Source organism: Cuculus canorus, chromosome Z (genome assembly GCF_017976375.1).
Source record: "Cuculus canorus isolate bCucCan1 chromosome Z, bCucCan1.pri, whole genome shotgun sequence".
Lineage (NCBI taxonomy): Eukaryota > Metazoa > Chordata > Aves > Cuculiformes > Cuculidae > Cuculus > Cuculus canorus.
Window position 1 is genome coordinate 60329629 of NC_071441.1, and position 23495 is coordinate 60353123.

General features: G+C 39.1%; 1 protein-coding gene across 1 annotated transcript in view; it reads right to left on the reverse strand.

Moving 5' to 3' along the window:
• The window catches only part of RASA1 (RAS p21 protein activator 1), a 60826-nt gene that overhangs the window by 6275 nt on the left and 31056 nt on the right, over positions 1-23495 (reverse strand). Inside the window, exons 9-20 of the mRNA XM_009562966.2 lie at positions 21471-21549; positions 18981-19101; positions 18498-18654; positions 14021-14108; positions 11311-11388; positions 9863-10020; positions 9488-9564; positions 5308-5480; positions 4947-5106; positions 4617-4759; positions 3777-3892; positions 2489-2575 (exon numbers count right to left, since the gene is read on the reverse strand). Coding sequence (XP_009561261.2) covers positions 2489-2575; positions 3777-3892; positions 4617-4759; positions 4947-5106; positions 5308-5480; positions 9488-9564; positions 9863-10020; positions 11311-11388; positions 14021-14108; positions 18498-18654; positions 18981-19101; positions 21471-21549 — 1437 coding nt within the window. The remainder of the gene's footprint in view (positions 1-2488; positions 2576-3776; positions 3893-4616; positions 4760-4946; positions 5107-5307; positions 5481-9487; positions 9565-9862; positions 10021-11310; positions 11389-14020; positions 14109-18497; positions 18655-18980; positions 19102-21470; positions 21550-23495) is intronic.

Below are 23495 nucleotides of genomic sequence, written 5' to 3' on the forward strand. Positions count from 1 at the left end.
CCAGTTAAGGTGACAGCACTTGATACCACATGGGAAGAACTTAAATGTAGTCACATTGAAGCCAGTGTCAGACCAGGACAGCTTCAAATAGGAGCAGACCCTGGTTTCTGGTCTCTCAAAGGTTTCCACTGTCTGCTACAACAAGGCATCGATCCCACAGCTACTTAATTCACCCATGCCAATGGAAGGAGAAGCACAGGAGCAGTGGGCAAAGGAAAAACCTCTCTTTTGGAAGCAACACAGCCTTAGGTCAGCTTAAGCCTATCCATATCCTGATGACAATACACTACAGTAGAAAAATAATGAGAGATCTGCTACTTTTCTCCCCAAAGTAAAAGTTTCTAGGTTGCCACCTAGAAAGCTGGGGTTTGATCGCACACAGTTTTGATCACAGAACTAGGAACTTATTCAACAGAAACCTGTAACAGCCTTTAATAGCATGAGGGAAGTCTAGCTTTCTGTTAATAGCAGAAGTAAAAACCAGAAACCACTGGGTTAACCACAATTCTGGCTAATGGCTGTACAACGAAGTGAGATATGGACCAACTCAAACAATCTAAACCATCTTTAATTTTCTACAGAGTGCCCAGACTGGTTTTCACTACAGCAAAATCAAAGCCTGACCACTTCCTAAAGAAGGAAAGGAACCTCACACTGCCATCTCTCTTGATAAGTACCTAGTGATGGTAATGTCCATATTAGTTGGAAATGACACATGTAGCAGTGAGGTTAACACACCTTCCATACATCCAAGACAGTGCAGGAAAAGGGTAATCACCATCACTGAAGCCTGTGGAACTACACTAGGGAGAAATCACTGGTATCCACTTTCAGAGGCTAACACGACAAGAGTAAGGGATCCAATATTTATAGCTTCCAGTGGAGACCTCTGGAAAACTCTGAATGCGAGGTGTGTCCACTAAGTGAAGCCACATGGTTCTCTCTGGTGCTGGGGAAGAACATACAGAGATGCAGTATTCACTGCTGAGCTCTACAGCCTTCCAGCAGGCTGGCCCCTCAAAACAAGACAGCTCTCACAGTATGAGCATCCCCTCATTGAGGGCAATGTCTGTATATGACACCTGGCATGACTTAAGGTTTCTGGTGTCAACACGCTGAACATAAGCCAAAGACAAATCCTCCAAGAGACTTTCTCCATGGAAGATCAACCTCAGCAAATTATATTGCTGCCAGACACCACAAAAAAGGAAAGATGTGACTCTGGTACTCTTAAAACCCCCAGCAGTGTTCAGAAAAACAGCGTCAGGACCACATCTTCAAGGACATTTGTTGGACCTACAATGGCAATGGACAGCGTCAGAGAAGAACTTGTACTGCATTGGTTTATGCATGTATGTTGGCAGTTCCATGGCTGGCATAAGTTCAGAGGAGCCAGGCTCAGTAACCTCCTGTGACATTTTTATAGGAGCTCTGGAATGTTTCAACATGTCTGGGTTTGAGCAGAGAAATGAAACAAAACTGTACAGAATTGTGTGTTTTCAGAAACCAGTGTGGTGTCAATTCTGAGTGATAAGAACCAGCAGTCCAACACCAGCACCTGGGAGCCTTCTCCAATGCAGAAAATAAGATATTCCAATTTAGACAGTACTTCAGGAAAACCTAACAGTCCAGATGTCTTTAGGAGGTGTTAAGACCCTTTACTGTGTTGGGTCTGCATTTTAAAGGGCATTTTAAACCATGTAAGACTTTTCCAGCAATTAACACACCTTACTTGAGTTCCCTGGGTAAGGCACAGCCCTCCCAGATGGAACGTGATCTTCAGATGTCACTGCTCTCTACAGGCATCACGAAGGTTAGCTACTGCTTTGACAGACAGTTTTCTTTCCCAGCATGAAAAAGGAAATTGCTATTTTAGATTAGTTTGTGTTTTACCGAGTCTTGCATGTAAATTCAAAGTTAAAATTATTCAGTAAAGCTACACTGGCCTCTACACTGCATCATCTTATTCTGGCATGGCTCTAAGAACATAACAAGCTCATAATCCTTTATTGGAATACCATGCTTCAGTACTGCTGTAACATATGTAAGTCCTTTAGGCCTTCCAGTGCCTGAAGGGGGCTACAAGAAAGCTGGAGAGGGACTTTTTACAGGGGCTTGTAGTGATAGGAAGCGGGGGAAGGCTTCATATTGGAAGGGAAGATTTAGATTAGACATTAGGAAGAAATTCCTCATGATGAGGGTGGTGAGTGAGGCAGTGGCACAGGTTGCCCAGAGAAGTGGTGGCTGCCCCCTGCTTCAAGGCCAGGTTGGATGGGGCCTTGAGCAGCCTGGTCTGGTGAGAGGTGTTCTGTCCATGGCAGCGGGGTTGGAACTGGATGGTCTTTAAGATCCCTTCCAAGTCAAACCATTCTATAAGTCTATGACTATACAGTTTTGTCACAAAGAGGAACACAGACCAGCACACTGAAGTACACCCTTAACCAGACTTGAAAAGGTTATTTTCAGAATGAAGTGACCAGTAACTTACCTAACAACTCTGGTTCGCATGGTGGTATTAGCTGGCCACTTGTTTTGCACAGATTTCTGTAGGCACCCGTAAATATACCTCAATGTCCTGCAAAAATAACCGCCAGTTACTTCTTCCACTGAACTTGCAAGACCAAAAAATCTGGGCAGAAAGGACCCAGATCAGCCTCCTACTTAATGCAAAAATATTACCAATTCTATATTTATAATTTAGACAAACTTTAAATGAACTTCATCTAAGAGTTCATTTATAAGGTAATAAAACTATCAAAAGTCAAGTTAAAAATTTATAAATTTGTATTAAAAAACAAATTTGTAAGTCGCAAGGAAAGAATCTTCATTAATACACAATTCTCCAAACATCTCAGTGATTACTCAGATGTGCATTAAATGTTTTAACTGTTCCCTGTTCCTTACATAGTATTTCTTTTAAAAAGACAATTTTGATGGTATCATTTTTCCTGTTTTAAAAATTTTCTCTTTACTAAACAACAACTACTCCCTCCATACATGAAGGTTAAGTGTTCAGAAGTCAAGCAATGATGGCAAGAGTCCTTTCCCACAAAAAAATGGGAAAATTGTGGTGTATTTCAGAAAACATCGAGCTGCATCATACACCGAAAAGGGGTGCAACTTCTAATGCTAACTTCACCAGCACTAACATGAAAGAAACATTTCTGTGCTACCCTCAAAACTGAGGACTTTGTTTACTTACAACAGTAGCAAAAGAAAACTGTTAGTGCTATCCACTTTTTATTGGATCAAATCTAAACTATGAACACAAGTTATTTTAGCCATTAAAAAAAGCAAACAAAAATACAAACCTCTGCATTTCCTTAGCAGACGGAAGCATGCAAAGCACCGTATCACCATACTACTACTTGCTTCTATTTATAATATGCTGTTAATAATTCTCTCTCTTTCTCAGAGGAGGATGGCTTGAAAGAGTTTGTAATCAACTTAAACATATGTAATTGTCTGCTAATGACTATGATCTTCTACCTTTTTGTGGAAATACCAATTTGATTATTTTTATATTCTTCTTTCCCTGACCTCTTGGGTCTGGTAGCTTCTCCTTCCAAAAAACCTCATGTGCTAGCTGGAGACTTTTGCAAAAAGCACTATAAATTCCAAAATGTTATATTTTTCCCTTATCTGCATTTCTCTCGTGAACACAGCAATCCTGAAGACCTTCCATGACCAAAGGGCAGAAGATGAACAAGCAAGAACATGATTTTCAGGTGTGATGCAATTCACATACAAATCTGAACAGAGAAGTGGGAACTTACGGAGGCAGTATCTCTGCAGCCATGAATATTTTCTCCACCAATTCTGAAAGTATACTGAGTAGATGTGCCAAATTAGTGTTTACATCTTCATTCTTTTCTAACTTTGAGGGATTTAGCTAAAACAAACAAAAGAAAAAGATCACGTTTCTTCTCCTACACAGAGCTACATCCATAGTTTTATAACATTATACACTGGATACTAATTCAATGTGAATTAAATATTCTGCTGCTGTGCAAGTCTCTTACATAACTCAAGTCTGTTTCAACGTCAGATCAGGAAATGTGAAGAAGCAATGGTTTTAAGTTCTCATAGACTGAACTTTTAACAATTCAGATTTTCACTACTGCCCATCCATTTCACCTTTTTGTTTCTCTCAATCCAACTTTCTTAGGGCTCCCATCCTTTTCACAATTAAGTTGAAGTGAAACACAGAAGCTAGGAGGGTCATTAAAAAATGGTTTCAGGATCAATAATAAGCATTTACTATCAAGAAGTTTCAAATTAAAGCTGAAATTCAAACAGACTTCTACAATATCTTGAGTTTACAAAAAGTTACTTAGGTTAGGACATTCAGTAACTGCTACAGAACAGCCTACAGCTACTAAGGAATGAGATAATTTAAAGAAATTTTAATCTAAAAACTTAAAAAGTTCTACTTTGAAAGCAGAAACCTAGGGGAAAAAACTCTTAATGATTCAGTTCCTGTATTTCCCATTGAAACGTTTAGTTCTGATAGATTAATAAATGTCTCTGAATATTTAATGCAAACACAAAACAACAACCAGTAGGTAACCGTGTCAACAAAACAAAATGTTTAAAAACATGGTTCAAGGTATCACCTCACAGGACTGCTTGCTCTCCATTATCTTTAATATGGAGTCTTTCAGTGCATGGTGAACAAAACTGGTTGCTGTGGCTTTCATATACTGCTCCATAAGCGTGCTTGCTAAAGTGGTGGCACGGAACAAGGTAGTCGCTTCATCTGATAAACAGACAGCAAAGAGCAAAGTTAGGATAAGGAGACAAGAAAAAGCAGAGGCAAAAAGTGCTATTAATGCATTGATATATATGGTGTAACTAAGGAAGGAGGAAAAAAGGCAGGTGCTGGAGCCCTTCCCTCCCCACCTGCCCTGAGTTCCCGTGAACGTCAGTGTAATTTAGATCAGTACCTTCCATGCTTATCTCCCTGTCATTTAGTGTTCGTAACAACAAGGACTCAAGCTTTTCGTGAAGAAAAATCTTCAATAAAATGCCAGCTAGCAGTGTTCTATCCTGTCCACAGACATGCGATAATGCATAGACTACGTGAAGTTCTTTCTGGAGTATAAGCTGAAAGAAAAACAGAACCTTAAAATACTCAGAAGCTCCTCCTAACATACAAAAGTTTTGGAAAAAATTATATCACATCCATAGTGATAGCTGTCACTATAAATATTTACTGTTCTAAACCACTGATATTGAGATCTGCCACAAACAACCATCAAAATGTATTCTGACAAACAAACCAAGGGAAGTTAAACAACTTCGTACCTCTTTAAACTCATTGTATTCCTCTTCTGGCATGATCTTCTCCATAGAATATCGCGCTCTAACACGCAGAGATCCTGGCTCAATACCCTTTAGTGGTACATGGGAACTCAGTTGAAACCACTCATCCGTTGCATGTCCTTTCTGTAATCGGCTTAATTGGCAACGCATAAACACTTAAGAAAAAAAGCATTGCTCAGATAAGTTATCTCCAGCAAAACAGTGCTACTGTTGAATAAGAAATGTTTTATTTTCAGCATACATCATTTCAGCAGAAGAGTATTAATAAGAGTAATCAAGATTTTTGCCATCAATATATTGAAAGATTCTCTCTCCAATGGTTTAACAGACTTTTGAGAACTGAAGAAGAAATAAAACTGATTCTGTAAAGCATATTGCCACATGGGGATCGACAGTTTTCTTTCAACATCCAAACAGTAAGTAAAGAAGTGCTGCCCTGGAAATCCAAGTAGCAGTCAGAAACTGCAAACAGGTTAAGTGTTCGAAATTCACTGCCCTACTTCCAAACCACCTTCACTTCTGCTCCCAACCACTGTGTTACTTCTTACTACTTATTATTATAGTGTTTCTATACCTTTCCCAAATGCTGCCACATGCATTCCTTGTATATTAACTCACAGGTTAAGGATGTAACAGCTTATGCAAATTACATAAAAAAGCATCCCCCTAGCGGCTTGCTGACTAGATTATGAGGAAAGCCAACTCAAGAACAGCCACATCATTAATTCAACCTTTCAGTGGCGCTGGTACCTTGAAATACCAAGCAATGACTTGAACTGCAGCTGAAGCCAGGCCCGCCAGCAGCTGTGGGAGCATAGGCCCCTCCGAAGCAGTCACACGCACTCCTGAGCAAAGTTATTTAGCACAGAAAGGGCCCAGGCACTTGCAGAGGGAACACTGTGCCTGCCAAACACCCACCAGCTCCAAGAGGAGTCCGCAGTTCAAGTTTCATATGCAACCTGGCAGTCTGGATCTTCCAAGCAAATGCCTCCTCCTTAGAAGATGCCTACCTCCCTAGAAGATCTGCTTTTCAGTTCGTCAGATTTAAACAAAAAATAAATGCAAATCCAAGAGGTTTTCTGCCTCACAGAAACTGGCAACAGTCCCAGCAGACTTTCCACTGCATCCATGCTGCAACAGCAGGATATCATCTGATACCAGAACAGAAAGACATGAATGTTCACTTCAGGACATTCCTGTTACTGATTTCATATACTTCAGGGCTGATAAACTGGCATAAACCAGTGGATTCAAATCAGTCAAGTGTGAAAAACAATTCATCATCACTAGTGTGGCTGAGACTATGCCTTTAGACCAAATAATCAATTTACTCTCCCAGAATATTTCACCTCGGAATCAAAGCTCCTGTACCACCAACTAAGCAACGTATTTTTCTTATCTTCGTTGCACATGTAAGCATGTATATCTCAGGGAGAAGAACAATGAAAGAAATGCAGGATCTAGAATAAACTGATGATTTAATTGTTTCCTGTTGTCATAGCAGCAGTTTGCAGCTATAATATGAATACCATAATCTTGCTTTGGTTTAGAAAAGAAAAAGGTCTGAACAGAAACATCCATACAAGGACTGCAGAGCAGCTGCTATCGTAATTTATATTCAACAACTTTAAAGGAAAAAGACTTTTTCCTGTGTAGCAGCTTACATTGAACTAGGCACTTTATTAAGAGAATGCTACTAGCTGAAAAATTCAGGATATTTACACTTTGCTATACAGCAGATTTTAAAAGAGAAGTAAATACACAGAAAATCATCAAAATAAACAATAGCTGATCTCTTCTCTCAGACATGAGGAAGAATTTTCTTGGCAAAAACCGTGATCAAAAAAGAATTCACAATATTTTACACGATGAATACTAGTAAAAAAAAATATAGGGCTGCGGTTTCTTAATGCTTTACTTGCTAATGTATTTCAGGCACTGTATTTAGTAACAAGATTTTATTTTCATTGTTAGTAATTATAAGCTGGGAATCAAAGTGAAAAGCAGTTCAAACCTAGGTTCATTCCAGTCCTCAGACTGAAAATGAACCTGGATTTACTAAAAAGCCTTTGTCCAACCCTGGCAGAACAAAATGCGACCATAAAAAAACCCTAAAACAATCGCAATTACTGATGCAGTAAGTCAGTAATAAAAAAAGCCACTTGAAGTCTTGAAAAAGAGGAAATTGCTCACTATATGAGCATGTTAAACCTTGCCTTTCACAGCCACAGGTATCTGCCACATTAGCACAGCCCACCCTCCTGTAATCTCAGCTATTAGTTTCAAAACCTAACTTCAGCACTACTGCAAATAACCATGCCTGAAAGTAGACACTGCCTAGTAACTGAGCTCTACAGACTCGCCTGCATGAGGTGACACCCTCCCTTATAAGAGTTCCTTTTTCAACATGGACTAATTTGGAATTGGCGAACTATCAACAGTACCAAACCAAATCACAACTTCCACACCAATTCAACACAGTGTGGAATTGCCCTGAGAGTTTATTAATTCAACTCTCTAATCACGAGTGAGCCTAATCCTTATCCCAAAAGGAAAGGACTGTTGGATAACACTGTAAGAGTTACACTGTACTCTTACAGTGTACCTTACTGCAATCAAGAAACAGCCTACCCTGTTCCTGATCTAGACATGGAAATCTTCCATCACTTGCATGCATCCAAAGCCAACACAACCTCCTTCATCTGGATAGAGAGGAGGAAACTACAAGGACTTCTAAAGGAGTTGCTGAAGTAACCCATTCAAGAATTATCCTTTAAAGGTTCTTTTATTAACGAGAACTGTGGTGTAGACACATAATGAGTTTTCAAGCTCAAATGAGTAAAAGAAGAGTGCAAGAACATGGTTACAATTGCAATCAGAACCCTTTTTGTCTGTCAGGCAGAATACATATATTTTTTCCTCCTACTATGCAGAAAGTTTTCTAGTCAGAGGAAGGTGAAAGAACTTTGAAATTGAATTAGGTTCTGCAAGAGCATTCAAAATGAGCAACAATTCTTCTACGTTGGTCAAAGTTTCCCTACAAATCTAAAAAATAAAAAGAAAATAGAGATATTCACAGAGAAGGATACGTAACAAGTCATTAACACAATACAGGCAAACTGAAAACAACTGCAATGGAGTGTAAATACTCTAACAGGCTTGGAGCAGCCAGCTCTGAACACAATGGAAAACAAAAAATCTTGGAACAATTTGGAAGGGGGCAGGGAAGGCCATCCTGCCCTGCAGGCAGCAAAGAGGATGCAGGGGGGCTAAAGCTGTTGAAGAACAAGTATGGTGGGAAGCAACATACTTTCTACGAGAGCAAAAATCCTAAGAACACATTGTGTGGGAAAAGAACTAAACTGGGGGAAAAAAAATTACAAAAATTTATTTTTTCTATCAAAGAACTCTGAATTCACATTCTTCAAAACGACCCTTTTAATTTTATAGAAAGCTGATAGGTCTTACCAGCTTGCTGTTAATTTGCTGGAACAGAAAAAAACCCACAGTGGGAGAAGCAGCTGTCTGGGTAACGTAAAGAAAATAAACTCTTGGGAAGTTTGGTGAAAGGCAGAAAGAAAATAAGGACCCTTTCCCATCTAAAATGATACCGAGGTAACCTCAGGTTTAATCTCAAAAGTGGTAGAGGGCAGACAGAAAACAAAGCAAATTTTGTTCAGAGACTGCCTAGATATTTTAAAAACATGTATATTTTTGTATATATCGCATCTCTCCTCCCTTCTCTTTTCTCACTGGAAGCAACAAAAAAAACCTGAAAAGGAACTCTGTGCAATCAAGACTTAAAACACCGTGGTACTCAGCATTTTGTGGAGCAAAGTAATATTGACAGTTCTCTTTCCTCTTGCTTTTTAGCAAGCACAGGCATTCTACAACACAATGGCTATTCTAGGGCAGAGCGAGGAAACCCATTAGATACACAGCACTGGGTTACTCAGTGTTTTATTACTAGAAAACATGCAGATTCCCATTTAAAAAGACAATAATGGAAAGCCAGTATCAGACATCCAAAGCATGCAAACACAGCAGTACAGTGAGCACACCACCACTCTTCTGTTGTGACAATGTTTGACAGAAGTAATGAAAACCATACACAGTATTCATTGCTGCAGTATATATGCATCTTTTACAGAAAAATACTTACATATATCTGGATCTTTACTTTTCTTTGTTTTGTTACTAAGACTTATCTCAAATCTATTAATATCAGATGAAAGATCACTAGGAGAAAAGACAGAGAGCCTCAATTAATACTATACTTGGCTGGCATTTAAGCTTATTCTAAACTCATTTCAGTCCCGAGTTCTCACTATTAGCCAAAGACACTTACATTAACCAAGATATTTAGGTGCCTACAGAAAATTCTGCCCATGCAAAAGCTGGCAGAAAGATTGCTGCTGTATAAATACACAGACAGCATCTTTAAAAAGCATATACAAAAAGGCATGGAGCATTAAGAGTCTTAAATGCAATGTAACCTACAAGTGAAATTCAGCAATTCAACAAGATTAAGACTTACTCAAAGACAAATTCTTCTGACCACACAGGGTTCTGCCCTTCCCTGATGTGTGTTTTTGCTACCTGCACACTGTTCAGGTAGATGTTACAATATGGATTCGTAAAATGCTTTACTGGAAGAGTATGAGCTTCCTCTACATGCAAAATAAGACTGCTGACCTAAAAAAAAGAAAAAAGTCACAAAATTTACTTTTTAGTGCTAATATATGAATGAATTATTTTTTATCCTCTAGAGGACAGAAACCTAAGAGGTCTAATGTTAATATATCAATACTCAGTATAAACCAAAATTTCCTAATAAAAGAGCAAGGAACAGAAGTAACAGATCAGCATTTTAGGAGTCACTAGTTACAAAATAAGTCTCAAATAATTACTGAAAACATATCTCCAGCCCAGGTTCCTAAGGTATCTTGTTTTCCTCTCTTAAAATTTTTTTTGAGACATCATGATTTGCAAATACTAACTTTCCTAGGCACAGAGAATTTTACTGAAATCAAAGACTGGCACCTTGAATAACAGCCATGAATAATTCCAAATGCAATGGCTTTTTTGGTGCTTCCCTAACAGATTATGTAAAACACCCTTGTGCAGCACACTACATTCTATTCCTTTATGAAGGTGAGCATTTTCTTCACCTTCTGAAGTAAAGAATTATTTCAGATCGTCACTCCTTCTGCTTTCTTTTTGCAGCTTAAAGTTTCCCATTTCACCTTGCACTTTATCTGTGAACTTACTTATTTTAGTACATTAGTTCAGAAGTAGACAGACATCTTTAATATCAACTACAGAATAGTTGTGTATGCCAAAAAAACAACCTACTTTATTCCTTTCTCCTCTGTCTGTTAGAACAACTACATTCAATGTTCCTAACATTAAAAAATTGAAGGAAATCAAGTATTTCCCTGTTATTTCCCATTCATTACGGATTTAAGCCATTTATGAACATATCTGTCCTCTACCTCTGAGGAAATTCTGGCATACACGGCATTTTCAAAAGGCCAAGAGAAATTAAACCACAAGCATGGTCAGCATATATCTGTCACTGAAAATTAATAAGATTGGTTAAACAAGACTTCTGTTTACACATCACATAAGTTCAACAGATTTTTAAAGTTTCCTCACATGTGGTAAATATTAAAAGTTAAGACGATACAAACTCTGACTTCTTTACACTTTGACTCAAATGTGGCCAGAAATTAATACCTAGCAAAGTATGTGCAGGTTTCCTAAAGTAATTTTGGGTTTTATACAGATAAGTATTATAACAAAATGCAAGCCATTCTGGTTGGTTTCACAACGATACTGCGTATCTCCAAACAGGAAAGTAAGCACATGCAGGATTTACTGCTGGGGAAAGGAAAATTCTGAGATTTATCAATATTGTTTTGCAACGTGCAGAGACAACACATGCCCCCCCGTGCACCACCAACCCTACGATATTAGCTTCACCTGACGCAGGCGTTTATTTGATGTTCCTGGACTGGTTTTTCTTAAGCTGCAAAACATCTGCAGAGCTTTCATCCAGTCCTAAGGGAGAAGGACACAGAACACTGTCATAAAACAAAGTCAGAAACAGCTTCTCTCAGTGGAACATACAAATCTACAAAGAACATTTCCCTTAAGCTTGGTAAAACCAGAGTTTTCTGTACTTCCAAATTATGCAAGTTTTAATATTAAATCAAAATCCTTATCTTTCCAGTGCAAAACCTAATAAAGCATTTGCAAATCTGAACAGTTTTCTCTATTAGAAATATCAAGCATTACACAGTGTGACCTTTACCAATTTTCCAGCCTACTAATATTACATGGAACCACAAGTGGCATATAAAATGAACCAAAACTTGATTGCTTCTAGGAAAGTTACCATTAACAAGCCAAACTGTTCTGATTATGTGCTCCAGTACTTCTGTGCAACAGTGATAATACTGCATATGCTTCAAATGAAAACTAAATCAGCATTAACAGAGACAGAAGCCTGTATCCATCATTCGCCACTTCACTCAGAAACGCATAAAGCAGAGTGAATGTACGGATTCCATTCCAATAAAACGAACAAGCTGTCTAACACCAAACCGACTGTAGAAACTGTGTGCTTTAAGCAAATAAGCTGCTGTGAGACACCTCAGCTCACCAGGCCACCTCTGAAAAAGTCACTGCAGTGTGAGGTTGCTAACAGGGGAGGCTTTGTGAGGGGCATCTGGAACGTGGAAGGTGCGCTGTAGTCTCACTGTCCTGTTTTTTTGGTGATTCCCTTACCACTAGACTTTGTACAGCTCCCACAGAGGACAAAATTTAGGTTTTGACCATGAGCCTCAAGTCTGCATCTCAAAGATTTGCCACCTGTTCTCAAAGAACAATTAACAATTTAAAACTGAGATTAAAAAACCCACAACACTGTTTCGAAGTTAGCTTTCACAGTCTTCCACATATTATAAATACAGGAACAGGTACTGCAGCTATTCTCAGCCAGACCACTCTGAGCCAGGTTTCAGCTTTCAGAACCATCTATGAAGGCAAAGCTTTCAGCTGTATATCACAAAGTTTCAGCAGCCTGTTTCATTATTCTCAGGAGGAGGACCAAATGAAGAAACAAATGCCTCCTTAATACTCCAACAGAAGTACTTCCTGGATGCATAGGATGCCTCTGTGTTCACTGACAGCAGGAAAACCTTTCCCACTCAACATCAAAACTTACAGCAGCAAGAATGACCCATGTGCTGCAGAAGAATAGTGACACTAGGATGTACGGCTACACTTTACATTTGTCTTTGCTTTGTACAAACCATAAAGATGCAGAGTCCATAGGATGGCTCTGCTTTGATATTTATTTACCTCATCATAAGAGAGACTTAATATACAAATTAAACTACTCTTCTGTGAAATGTTACAGATTAAAGGAAGCTAGCTTTCTCAAAAGACAAATATCTATAAACTTTCCTGGTCCAAAGCCATACGTATGTAAAAAACCCCTGTATTCTGTATAAATGCAGTAAATAACCTGTTAAGCAGATTAAAACCAAAAGCAGACCACACCAAACGTTCAGGGAGCACAACAGGATACTCTGCCTCCTACACATTCTTAGTTCTTTTAGTTTTTAGAACACAAAAGACGCTGCAAATGTGACAAAAATTAATGTACAGTAAGGACTGTGGAAATTAATGTAGATATTCTCAATTACTATACTGCATGCTACTTCTCAAAACCAGTACATTAAGAGTTGTGACTTAATCCCTCCAATTGTCAAATCATTCTGATCTCATCTCAGCAATTTTAATATATGTGCATGAATTTAACAAGAAAATTAGTGTTTTCTTTTATTTATAGCACAAGAACAGTAAACTGACACAGCCTTCATGCTGTAGTGAATAGCAGTCTATTACAAGTGCTCTGAACAGCTTTAATTCCAGTCAAATAAAACCAAATGCAAGGTTTAACTTCTGATGCAACATATTTCAGAGCTCTGGACTTTCAGAGCTGTGGACCTAAATAAGGACATTTTCTCATCTTAGATACTGCTGTGAATGCATTTTAGAGAATTAGGCTCCTGTCCTACAATTCTTAATCAGGCAGCATAACCAATACAGAGCTCTTAAATAAAGGAAACCAACTGAAACTAGAAAAAACTTAATTTTTTGCACAGTCGGGACCCAAACCTACGAACCACCACCATGTTATGGACAGGACAAACATAACTGAAAGAGGTATCTGTTGGATATACTTTGGTCATAGGGCCCATACACACGTATTAGCCTCTATTTTGGGTCAGGAATACAGCTTTGAAGGCAAACTCCCACTTATCATGCTCTGGTTTATAATGTGGAAAAGTCTTGGAAAGTAAATTATTCTTCTGAATTCAGCTACGCGAAAAAAAACCCACATGTTCTCCAGAAACACACAAAGGAAAATAATGGAAATTAAGTCCATAGTAACTGACTGAATTTGTCCAAACTGAAAAACCCTGAGTGCAAATAATGTAGGTGCTGGATCCTCAGCATCAAGCGTAACCCTTATGGATTCACTATTGCTCCACTATAACACTGCTAATACAACATAAGTACTAACTGTGATACACTTGCTTCCTATTTAAGAAGGACAGTACCATTAAACACAAGACAGGAATTTACCACTTATATTGCATGTACCAACAAAAGCTCTTACCTGTGCTTGTTCTGGAGTTTCGCCTGCAAAGTAAAAGATGTAATGCTCTTCACTAAAGTGCTGAACTACTATCTGAAAACAGTTTGGCCTTAAAAATAAACAAAAAAAAAAAAGAAAGTTTTATTAATCTTTGCAGTATTAACAGACACCTTCCCCCTGCTGATCTCTGCCAAAACAAAGCTCATACTGACCTAATACATTTCTGAGGCTTGTCTGTAAGAAGAAATGGACGTTGCATCAGTTTTTATTTGTATATGTGTAGTATCATCACTCACAGAAAGAGGAAGAACTCCCACTACAACATTTCTCAGGTTCTTCAGAACTGCGTTTTGGTTTGCGTGTATGATGTCATTTTAAGAAAACCACACCTCAGCACAGCTAGTTTGTCTCAGCATATTGAGAAGCTTTTAGAATGGTCTGTACTGAGTAAACATGTATGCTGACTTATGGTAAAGGCAAAAAAATAGGAAAAGACTTGTCAACGAGGACTATTCCTCAAAAATATAAAAGCAGCAGAGATTCAGCATTAGTTCACAAATCGGTAATCATACATTAAGGATTTATTCTTTCAGGACTTCAAGAAACATTATTAATATAAGGAATCCCCTGTCTGGTCACAAGAGTTGTGGGACACATTCAATCAAAAGTACAAGAGGTCACAGACTGATCACTGAATGTACGTGACACAAACCTTTACAACCTTAAGTGCAATTAGAGCTTCTTTGCCATTTTGTGTTCCCCTACTCATTCACCACAAAGTCAACCCAAAATATGGTTTGTTAAATTACAAGCTATTTAAAGTGGACACCTCACTCATGACCTTCCACACTGTGCTCAGTGAAACTTAGCTCTCCCCAAACCATTGTTACATGAAGGATCCTACTTCATTTGCAAAGGAGTTTCAGCCTCCAGTTCCCCATCCATTTGGAGAAATGCTGAAGCAGCATCCTGCGGCCATTCCACAGAGGCTGAGGCTAAGTAAATCACTGCTACCGAAGAGCCATGCAAAGCTAGACTTCACCATGCTTCTGACAAAAGGACAAAGGCAAATTTCACAGCTTCTTAAAATGTAGGAGGAACGTTGACTCAGCTTCAGCTCCTCACAAATGTCTTCCTAAGCTGGCACATCTCCTTCCACCTACAGTTAGTACCATTCACAAACAGCTATGCTTTAATCCACAGCAGTGTTTCTTAGAAGCTGTTTTAAGAGACAGTCGCTGTAAACCAAAATGTTCCTTGTTCACAATATACACCAAAGCTTCCTGCCTAACTGCGAACTTACATAAGGAACATCTCAGTAATGTTTTTATTACCATTCTTTATCTATGCTCCTCTTCCAATAAGTTTAACTGGGTTTTTTTTTTCAGAATTACTAAAAAGATTGGGGAAAAAAAAAACCCAACCAAACAAAGCACCAGTCTCTGCATCTTGAAATGAATGAAATGAAATATCACTGATTTCAAGCAGTTGTCTAGTTGTCTCGGAATTTTTTTCACAAAAATAACTAGAAGTTCAGTTTTGGGCCCCTCACTACAAGAAGGGTATCAAAATGCTGAAGCATGCCCAGAGAAAAGCAACAAAGCTGCTGAAGGGGCTGGAGAACAAGCCTTATGAGGAGCAGCTGAGGGAGGTGGGGTTGTTTAGTCTGGAGAGGTGACGACTGAGGCAAAGCCTTCCTTACTGCTCTCTACAACTGCCTGAAAGGAGGTTGTAGTGAGGTGGGGGTTGGTCTCTTCTCCCTGGTAGCCAGTGGCAGGACAAGGCAAAATGGCCTCAAGAAGCACCAGGGGAGATTTAGGTTGGATATTAGGAGGAATTGCTTTACTGAAAGGGAGTCACCATCCCTGGAGGTGTTTAAAAGACAAGTGGATGTCTTTACCTGGGGACATGGTCTAGTGGTAGACTTAGTGCTGGACTGATGGCTGGACTTGGTCTTGAAAGATCTATTCCAACCAAAACCATCCTATGGTTCCACAATTTTCTTGGATAGAGCTGTATTGATGGCTTCTCCCACAAAAGGGGAAGCCAATCTCTTGTTATTTCTTTTTCTACAAATTACTGCGGTTTTGTATCAAGAGCAATCAAATGCATCCCAAGTCTGCTCACTCTAAATGATCTATACATCTGAACCAGGCATAATACATACATTACAACAAAACTTAACATCTTTTTCCAGTAGTAAAGGTTCTTTTTCCTCATTCCTGTAAATACACATTTCTATTATTTGAAAACAGTACTGAATGTCTGAGATTGACATTTTTGTTTTCCCTTCTCTCCAGGGAAGATTTAGGTTGGATATTAGGAGGAATTCCTCTACTGAAAGGGCTGTCAAGAATTGAAACGGGCTGTGCAGGGAGATGGTTTAGTCACCATGCCCACAGGTGTTTAAAAGACAAGTAGATGATGTACTTGAGGACATGGTCTAGTGGCAGACTTAGAAGGGCTGGATTGATGGTTGGACTCAATGATCTTAATGATCTTTTCCAACTAAAACTATTCTGTGATTCTGTCATTTACAATTTTTTAATAAATACTAAGATACATAGGATAACCAGAATTCCTAACACTTGTAGCACCTATTTCCTCTGTATGACACTATCCTACAGGATGGCGGGGAGACAGGTTGTAACTACCAATGAAAAAATATTTAAACTCTTTCTTGTTAATTACCAATGATACAAAGGATTTTTGACTGTCAACTTCTTTGATGAAAATGAACTCTCTTGAAGCTGGCATATTTTGAATATCAAAATATTACAGCCATGAAGATTTGATGTGAAAAATATCTCTGAACATAGTCATTGTGCAAAAACAATTTCTGAGGAATTCTAACTTACTAATTTGGTCTACTCTAACAAAAGTACTTGTTGAATAGACAAGCACTTTATACAGTCAGTCTAACCAGGTTAGCTTGGTTATCTGTCAAAAGAATGTAGATCTTCTGGAACCGCCAAATTTCTTTATCTTGTCAATTGTCAGTTCAAAGGATTATAACCATCAGTTCACATGCGCTCGCAGTCCAGAAGGCCAACTGTACCATGGGCTGCATAAAAAAAGCATGGCCAGCAGGGCAGGGGAGGTGATTCTGCCCCACTACTACACTCCCATGACACTCCATCTGGAGTCACAGAATCACAGAATCACAGAATCACAAGGTTGGAAAGAACCCATTGGATCATCGAGTCCAACCGTTCCTAACACTCCCTAAACCATGTCCCTAAGTACTTCATCCACCCGTTCCTTAAACACCTCCAGGGAAGGCGACTCGACCACCTCCCTGGGCAGCCTGTTCCAGTACCCAATGACTCTTACTGTGAAGAATTTTTTTCTGATATCCAACCTGAACCTCCCCTGACGGAGCTTCAGGCCATTCCCTCTAGTCCTGTCCCCTGTCACTTGGGAGAAGAGGCCAGCTCCCTCCTCTCCACAACCTCCTTTCAGGTAGTTGTAGAGAGTAATAAGGTCTCCCCTCAGCCTCCTCTTCTCAAGGCTAAACAACCCCAGCTCTCTCAGCCGCTCCTCATAAGACTTGTTCTCCAGCCCCCTCACCAGCTTTGTTGCTCTTCTCTGGACACGCTCCAGAGCCTCAACATCCTTCTTGTGGTGAGGAGTCCTGTGTCTAGTTCTGGAATCCCCAACAGAAGGAGGATATGGAACTGTTGGAATGGGTCCAGAGTAGGCCATGAGAATGATCCAAGGACTGAAGCACCTCTGCTACGAGGACAGGCTGAGAGAGCTAGGGTCATACAGCCTGGAGAAGAGAAGACTCCAGGGAAACCTTATAGCAGCCTTCCAGTACCTGAAAGCATCTACAGGAAAGCTGGGGAGGGACTTTCTATAAGGCATGGAGTGATAGGATGAGGGAGAACAGGTTTAGATTGGAAGGGGGAAGATGTAGATTAGACGTCAAGAAGAAATTCTTCATGATGAGGGTGGTGAGGCATTGGCGCAGGTTGCCCAGCAAAGTCGTGGCTGCCCCTTCCCTGGAAGTGTTCAAGGCCAGGCTGGGTGCACTTTTAGCAGCCTGGCCCGGTCAGAGGTGTCCCTGCCCATGGCATAGGAGGTACGAACTGGATGGGCTTTTATGTCCCTTCCAACTCAAACTATTCTATGATTCTGTGACTCATAATTCTCTAATTTCTGCAAAATGAAAGGTGGAACACCTAACATTCCATATTAGAGAGTAACAGTGCAAAAAAGCTTGCATCATCATTACATCTTACTTTACAGTGAAACTTTAATATTAAACTCTGAAATTTCTAACCAGCAGTTGTTCATACAGACTTGCCAGCAACCAAGTTGCCACAGCTAAAAAAGCTGCAGCTACATCTGTCTACACGCAGTCCTGCAATCCCCACCACCTACAGCTGAGAGCCACAGTGCTAGTATGGGCTACTTGTTCACCAGCCATGTGTTGTCCTCTGTTTGCAGTCAGCTCTCATGCTTTACATATGTGAATTAAAAGCCAGTGTCCTACCTGCCAAACAAGCTGTCATGTACTCCATAGACGGAACACACGCTAAGGTCTATGAGTCCTTTAGGTTTTGTGGCTCTTTTTTCACTTTCAAAATAAATAAGCTGGGCATCATTTCCCTCCAATATGAAGTACAAGTTTTTCCATCTCTTTCCTTTACCTATGGTTAAGCAAAAAGTTATGATACTGTTTAAAAGGAAATGTAAATTTTGTAAATGAAGAAACAAAAAGAGGCAAACACACTTAAGTTATAGCGTCAGTATAAATGCCCAGTTTTGGTCACAGCACCAAGCCTGCCCACAGTTCAAGGAACAAATGGACAGTGCTCTTAGACGTATGGTCTTGTTCAGGTACTTCTGTGAGGAGCAGGGAGTTAATACCATGACCCCTATGGACACCTTCCAACTTGAGATATTCTGTGATTATATGATCCACATCTGCAACTTTTTTAAAAAAAAATAATTTATAGAAGTAAACATAACTCACTTTTTTTCAGAAGATAACCTTTTTTGACGATATTTTTATAAAAAGCATCCTTTGTTTTCCGACGAATCGTGTTGTAGATTTCTTTTCCATCCACTGTATCGTTAAGCACTTGTTCTTGATGCTGGTAAACATGTGAGAAAAACACATTTTAAGCTCAGAAGTCATCATTAAAAAAATTGCATACTGTGAAGCCGCAACTAGGATCATCTTAGTGAATCCTACCAACCCACTACTATTGTTCTCTCACACATTTTAATGAAGTAATATAATCTTTCATAAAATACCCTTGCTAGAACTGTAATAGAACTATTTCCATATTTCCGGTATTATGACAGAAGAAAAAGGTTTTCAATACAAACCAACTTCTACAAAGTAACATTATGTCTTTTTTCTCATATTAAATAAAAAGAAGCATCTTTCACTGTGATTTCCGTTACATTTAAGCAAGTCTTTGAAGATTTATCTGCTTCTAATTGTCTTCTCCCAAAGCTTTTTTACTGAGTAGCCAAGAGAGCAACAAGAATGGTGCGGAACACAATCAAAACCAACTCACTCAAAGTGGCACAGCCCCTCATCAAGCTCATTAGAACTCACATGTCCTAACTGAGTAGAGCTTAAGACAAAACAAGAAAGCAGAAACAGGGAACAGAAAAAGGATGAATTCATATGGAAAACTGTAGTACCTGGAAACACAAGTAACAAATGAGAACGGCCAAAAGCCAAGCTAAATTTGACCTTAATGAGGAAGCTGATCAGCAAGAGTTCTTTAGCCGTAAGAAAACATGAAAAGCAAGGCTGTCAAGCAGTGAGAAGAGCATTCTGATGAAAAGCAAAATGTGATTTGGCTCATAATAAATATTCTACTATTCTCCTGCCCATGTATCTACAAAAATTATGACTTTGAACATGACAAAAGTAAAATTAAAAATACTTTGGTAATGCTAGTAGGCATTACAGGACCTACAATGGAAGCAACATCCAGATGTTTATGAGCTCAAGACAATGTCCATAGCATAACTATGCAAGCAAAAGTCCACAAAACAACAGGACTAGTGACTAGTAAATTTCATATTAGATATAGGAACTATCAGACCAATGCTAAAAGTAAGCAAGACTGCAAAATCGAAAAGCATGGTAGTATGTGGAAAGGAGAGAACACAAAGCTGAACATAAATTGCACCACTTACCACAGAATTTTTGAACAGAGAGAGTCACAAATACGTCTGAAGTGGCTAAAAGAATCTTAAGTATTCTCATACAGAGAATGAGCCAATGCAGAGATCATTAATACAGGAACCGTAAGTGCATATGCAAAAAAGCTAAAATGGAAACAATGACTGCCGTGATTCAAGCAGAGTGCTGAAGCATGAAGGAAGTTAGTAGCGAATTCCTTCAAGGAGCAGACTCTGGATTCATATCTGCTTTTTGTCCCATCCACATCACCAAGTATAAGTTAACAGCAGCGAACAACTGGGAAGCACTATTGACAAGGCAATTACTGGTACAGGAAAGATCAGAATAAAAAGGTTTAAGTCTACTGTTATAGCATAGGGGTCACACCTGCTGATACCACGAGGAGAAACTTGAACAGCTGAGTCACTCACAGGAGGACTGAGCTATGATATAATGAGGCTAGGACAATGTTAATGGATCTAGCAGGGCAGCACCCCCATGGTGCTGTGTTTTGGGTTTGTGACTACAACAGCGTTGTTAACACACCATATTCCAGAAAGGCAAGCTTGCACCAAAATTTTTGGCAGCAAGGCTACTACCAGAACACTACCGATGGACTGGATCAGCTTTGGTATGCTTAGATTAGTGAGCTGACTAAGAGAGGCTACAAGAAGTGTTCTCATATTCATACAACAGATCTCAAACAGGTATGAATTGACTATAACTCTGTTTAGGGAGGAAATTAAAGGCAAATTTCTAACCACTGAAAGAGGAAAGCTTGGGAACAAAGAGGGAACAAAACAGAAGTGTGTCATTTATATAAGCTATATATATGCTAGCTTCAAGCTTATGAAAAGGTACATGATGTGGTGTGCTTGTTACTGGTGGTCTCTTAGGATGAACTTCTGCTACAGGGCAATGATTCACTAGAACGAGCCCTGCAATCATTCATGAAGTTTTCTGTGCATACAGGTTTCCTCTGGCAGAAGAAAAACCTCAGACACAGAAGACGGGAGGGCAGCCTGGTTCCCCGTGACATGGGACTAAGGCACAAAACTGCTGAACCACGGGCCAGGGCCAGAGCCACAGAGCACAGAACCTTAGAGGACAGACAGCACTTACCGTGTTTTCTGCTGACTACAAGACAACCTTTGGTAAGTGAATGCCTTTGAGGATAAAGCAAAAGAAATACACAAACTGAAAACATCAAAATTGGAGGTGATGCTGTCTAACTACCATTGGTATCTCTACTATAATGCCGTTGATGAACTGATTTCTATGATGATTTGCAACAAATGCTCAGAGATGAAATCTTACCTGCATTGGAACAGGATCTTTAAGGTAATACCCTTCAACAATCTGTTCCTTCCTATAGTGCTCAATGATGTCAGCAATACTGTTCCAATAAGAAAAAGAAATTCAAATGTTAAAATAAGTTGGCTTTTTCCTCTGAGAATTGGCTTTTCCATATAACCACAGAAAACTGCCTCACAAATTTTAATAAAATCAATTGTTAAACACCATAATCTCATTTATAGCAATAAGAATTTACTAATACACTCAAGTCAAGAAAGTTCACAAAACCCTATTCAGAATGTATTAATTCTAAACTCCGCAAAATATTTTAATTAAGTTGCTTAAAATGCCAAACAAGGACACCGATTTTTCCACCTGCAGTAGCACACATGTGTAACCAACTCTTAAACCAGGCTGAAAATTGCTATTTCATTCGCAATATAATTTTCAAACTCCTAGAGTAAGCAGGGAAGGGGAATGGAAGATACCACAAGTGCAGAGCTGTATCTTTCTAGGAGGATAGGAATAGAAAACAAAAAGGTTTGTAGCAGAGCTCATACAGATTATACTCAACAATCACTGAGCTATCCTGTTAAACACTCCATTGGTAGCACCTCTCTACATGGAAGTCTGCGTTCTAATCAGCAGGTTCAGAATGTAATTGTGCTTGGGAGGCTCAGGAGAGAAGTAGCAGCAGGTACAAGATGAAATTAAGAGTCTTTTGAGTTGTACTGACTTATTTTTGCTGCTGCTGGAATTTACACTGTAGTGTAGAACAGTTACATGAAAACCAACAGAAACAATCATCCCTATGCAAAATATCAACATAAAAGAAGAACTGAATAATTGAATAGAAAAGAAAACATAACTGAGTGCATCTTCTGATTTCATGCGCACTTTGCGTGTGCCAAAATAATTCACAGGGCATCCAGCACTGAAAATCTTTGACCAGTTACAATTGGATACAGTTGTGTCCAACACAGGAACAATATCTGATAATGTAAAAATAATCTCAGAAACACTTAAGTAAAGCAAAAGCAAAACAGGTTTGCTCTCCTTTCCCATTCTAAAGCTATGAACTAGCGCATGCCCAATAAAATAGTTAATCTTTCCACAAATATTTTGGTTTAATTACACAAAACTACATGAATTTCTCTTTCTGAAACCAAGTAATTTATTTCAGTTTTTGCTGATAAACAATCACATATGCCATTTTCTGCATAAAAATCTGCCACACTACAGAAAATAATGACTCTGTCATTGTATTTTGCATGTAGCTACTGCCAACTTCTTGTAATAAGTAAAACAGCATTATAAAGATTTTCTCACTCATCAAATCAAGAATACCTTAATCACCAATGCCTTCTCTCCTCTTTCGGTTAAAAATGCCAGCAGGAGATCCTCAGTATTAGGTGCAGGCGCCTATTTCCTTCCAATTTTGCAAAATGTGAAGAGTAGACTCGCTTGTATTTGAAAACTCCTTTTGCCATTAGAGTACAATACAGACTAGGACTTTATGCCTTGGTGGAGCAACCAAGGGTTTGGCTCTGCAGCCCTCCACTCCCACATGTGAGCTCAATTTGGATGGTCGCTTACGTACTGCCTTACCACTACAAGAGTTTGAATGCCTGAACAAGCTAAACACTGCAAACACAAAGATAGCAGGTATCTCCAGACAAGTACACAACAGAGTGGAAATCCGTGAGCGATCAGTTTATCTAAATGTAAAACGTCAGACACAAAATCAGTCTGACCACAAAACTTATCTAGGAGACAGGAAAATGAATCATAGCTTTCTTCAATGTCATTCAGCAGCAAAAATCCTACTTGCACAAAATGCATCAAGGAATGTATAAATAAGTATGCATTTAGAAAAAACAATCGTTAAACTTGGTTTGAGACACAGAGATAAAGACGTATCCCAATACTACATCGCAGTAGTATTTCAGTAATTTTAAAATGCTAAGCATAGGACTTGCTAGATTCCCCATGTCTTTGCTTCCTGTATGATTTTAAAAGCATCTCACTATTATGAACAGCATAACT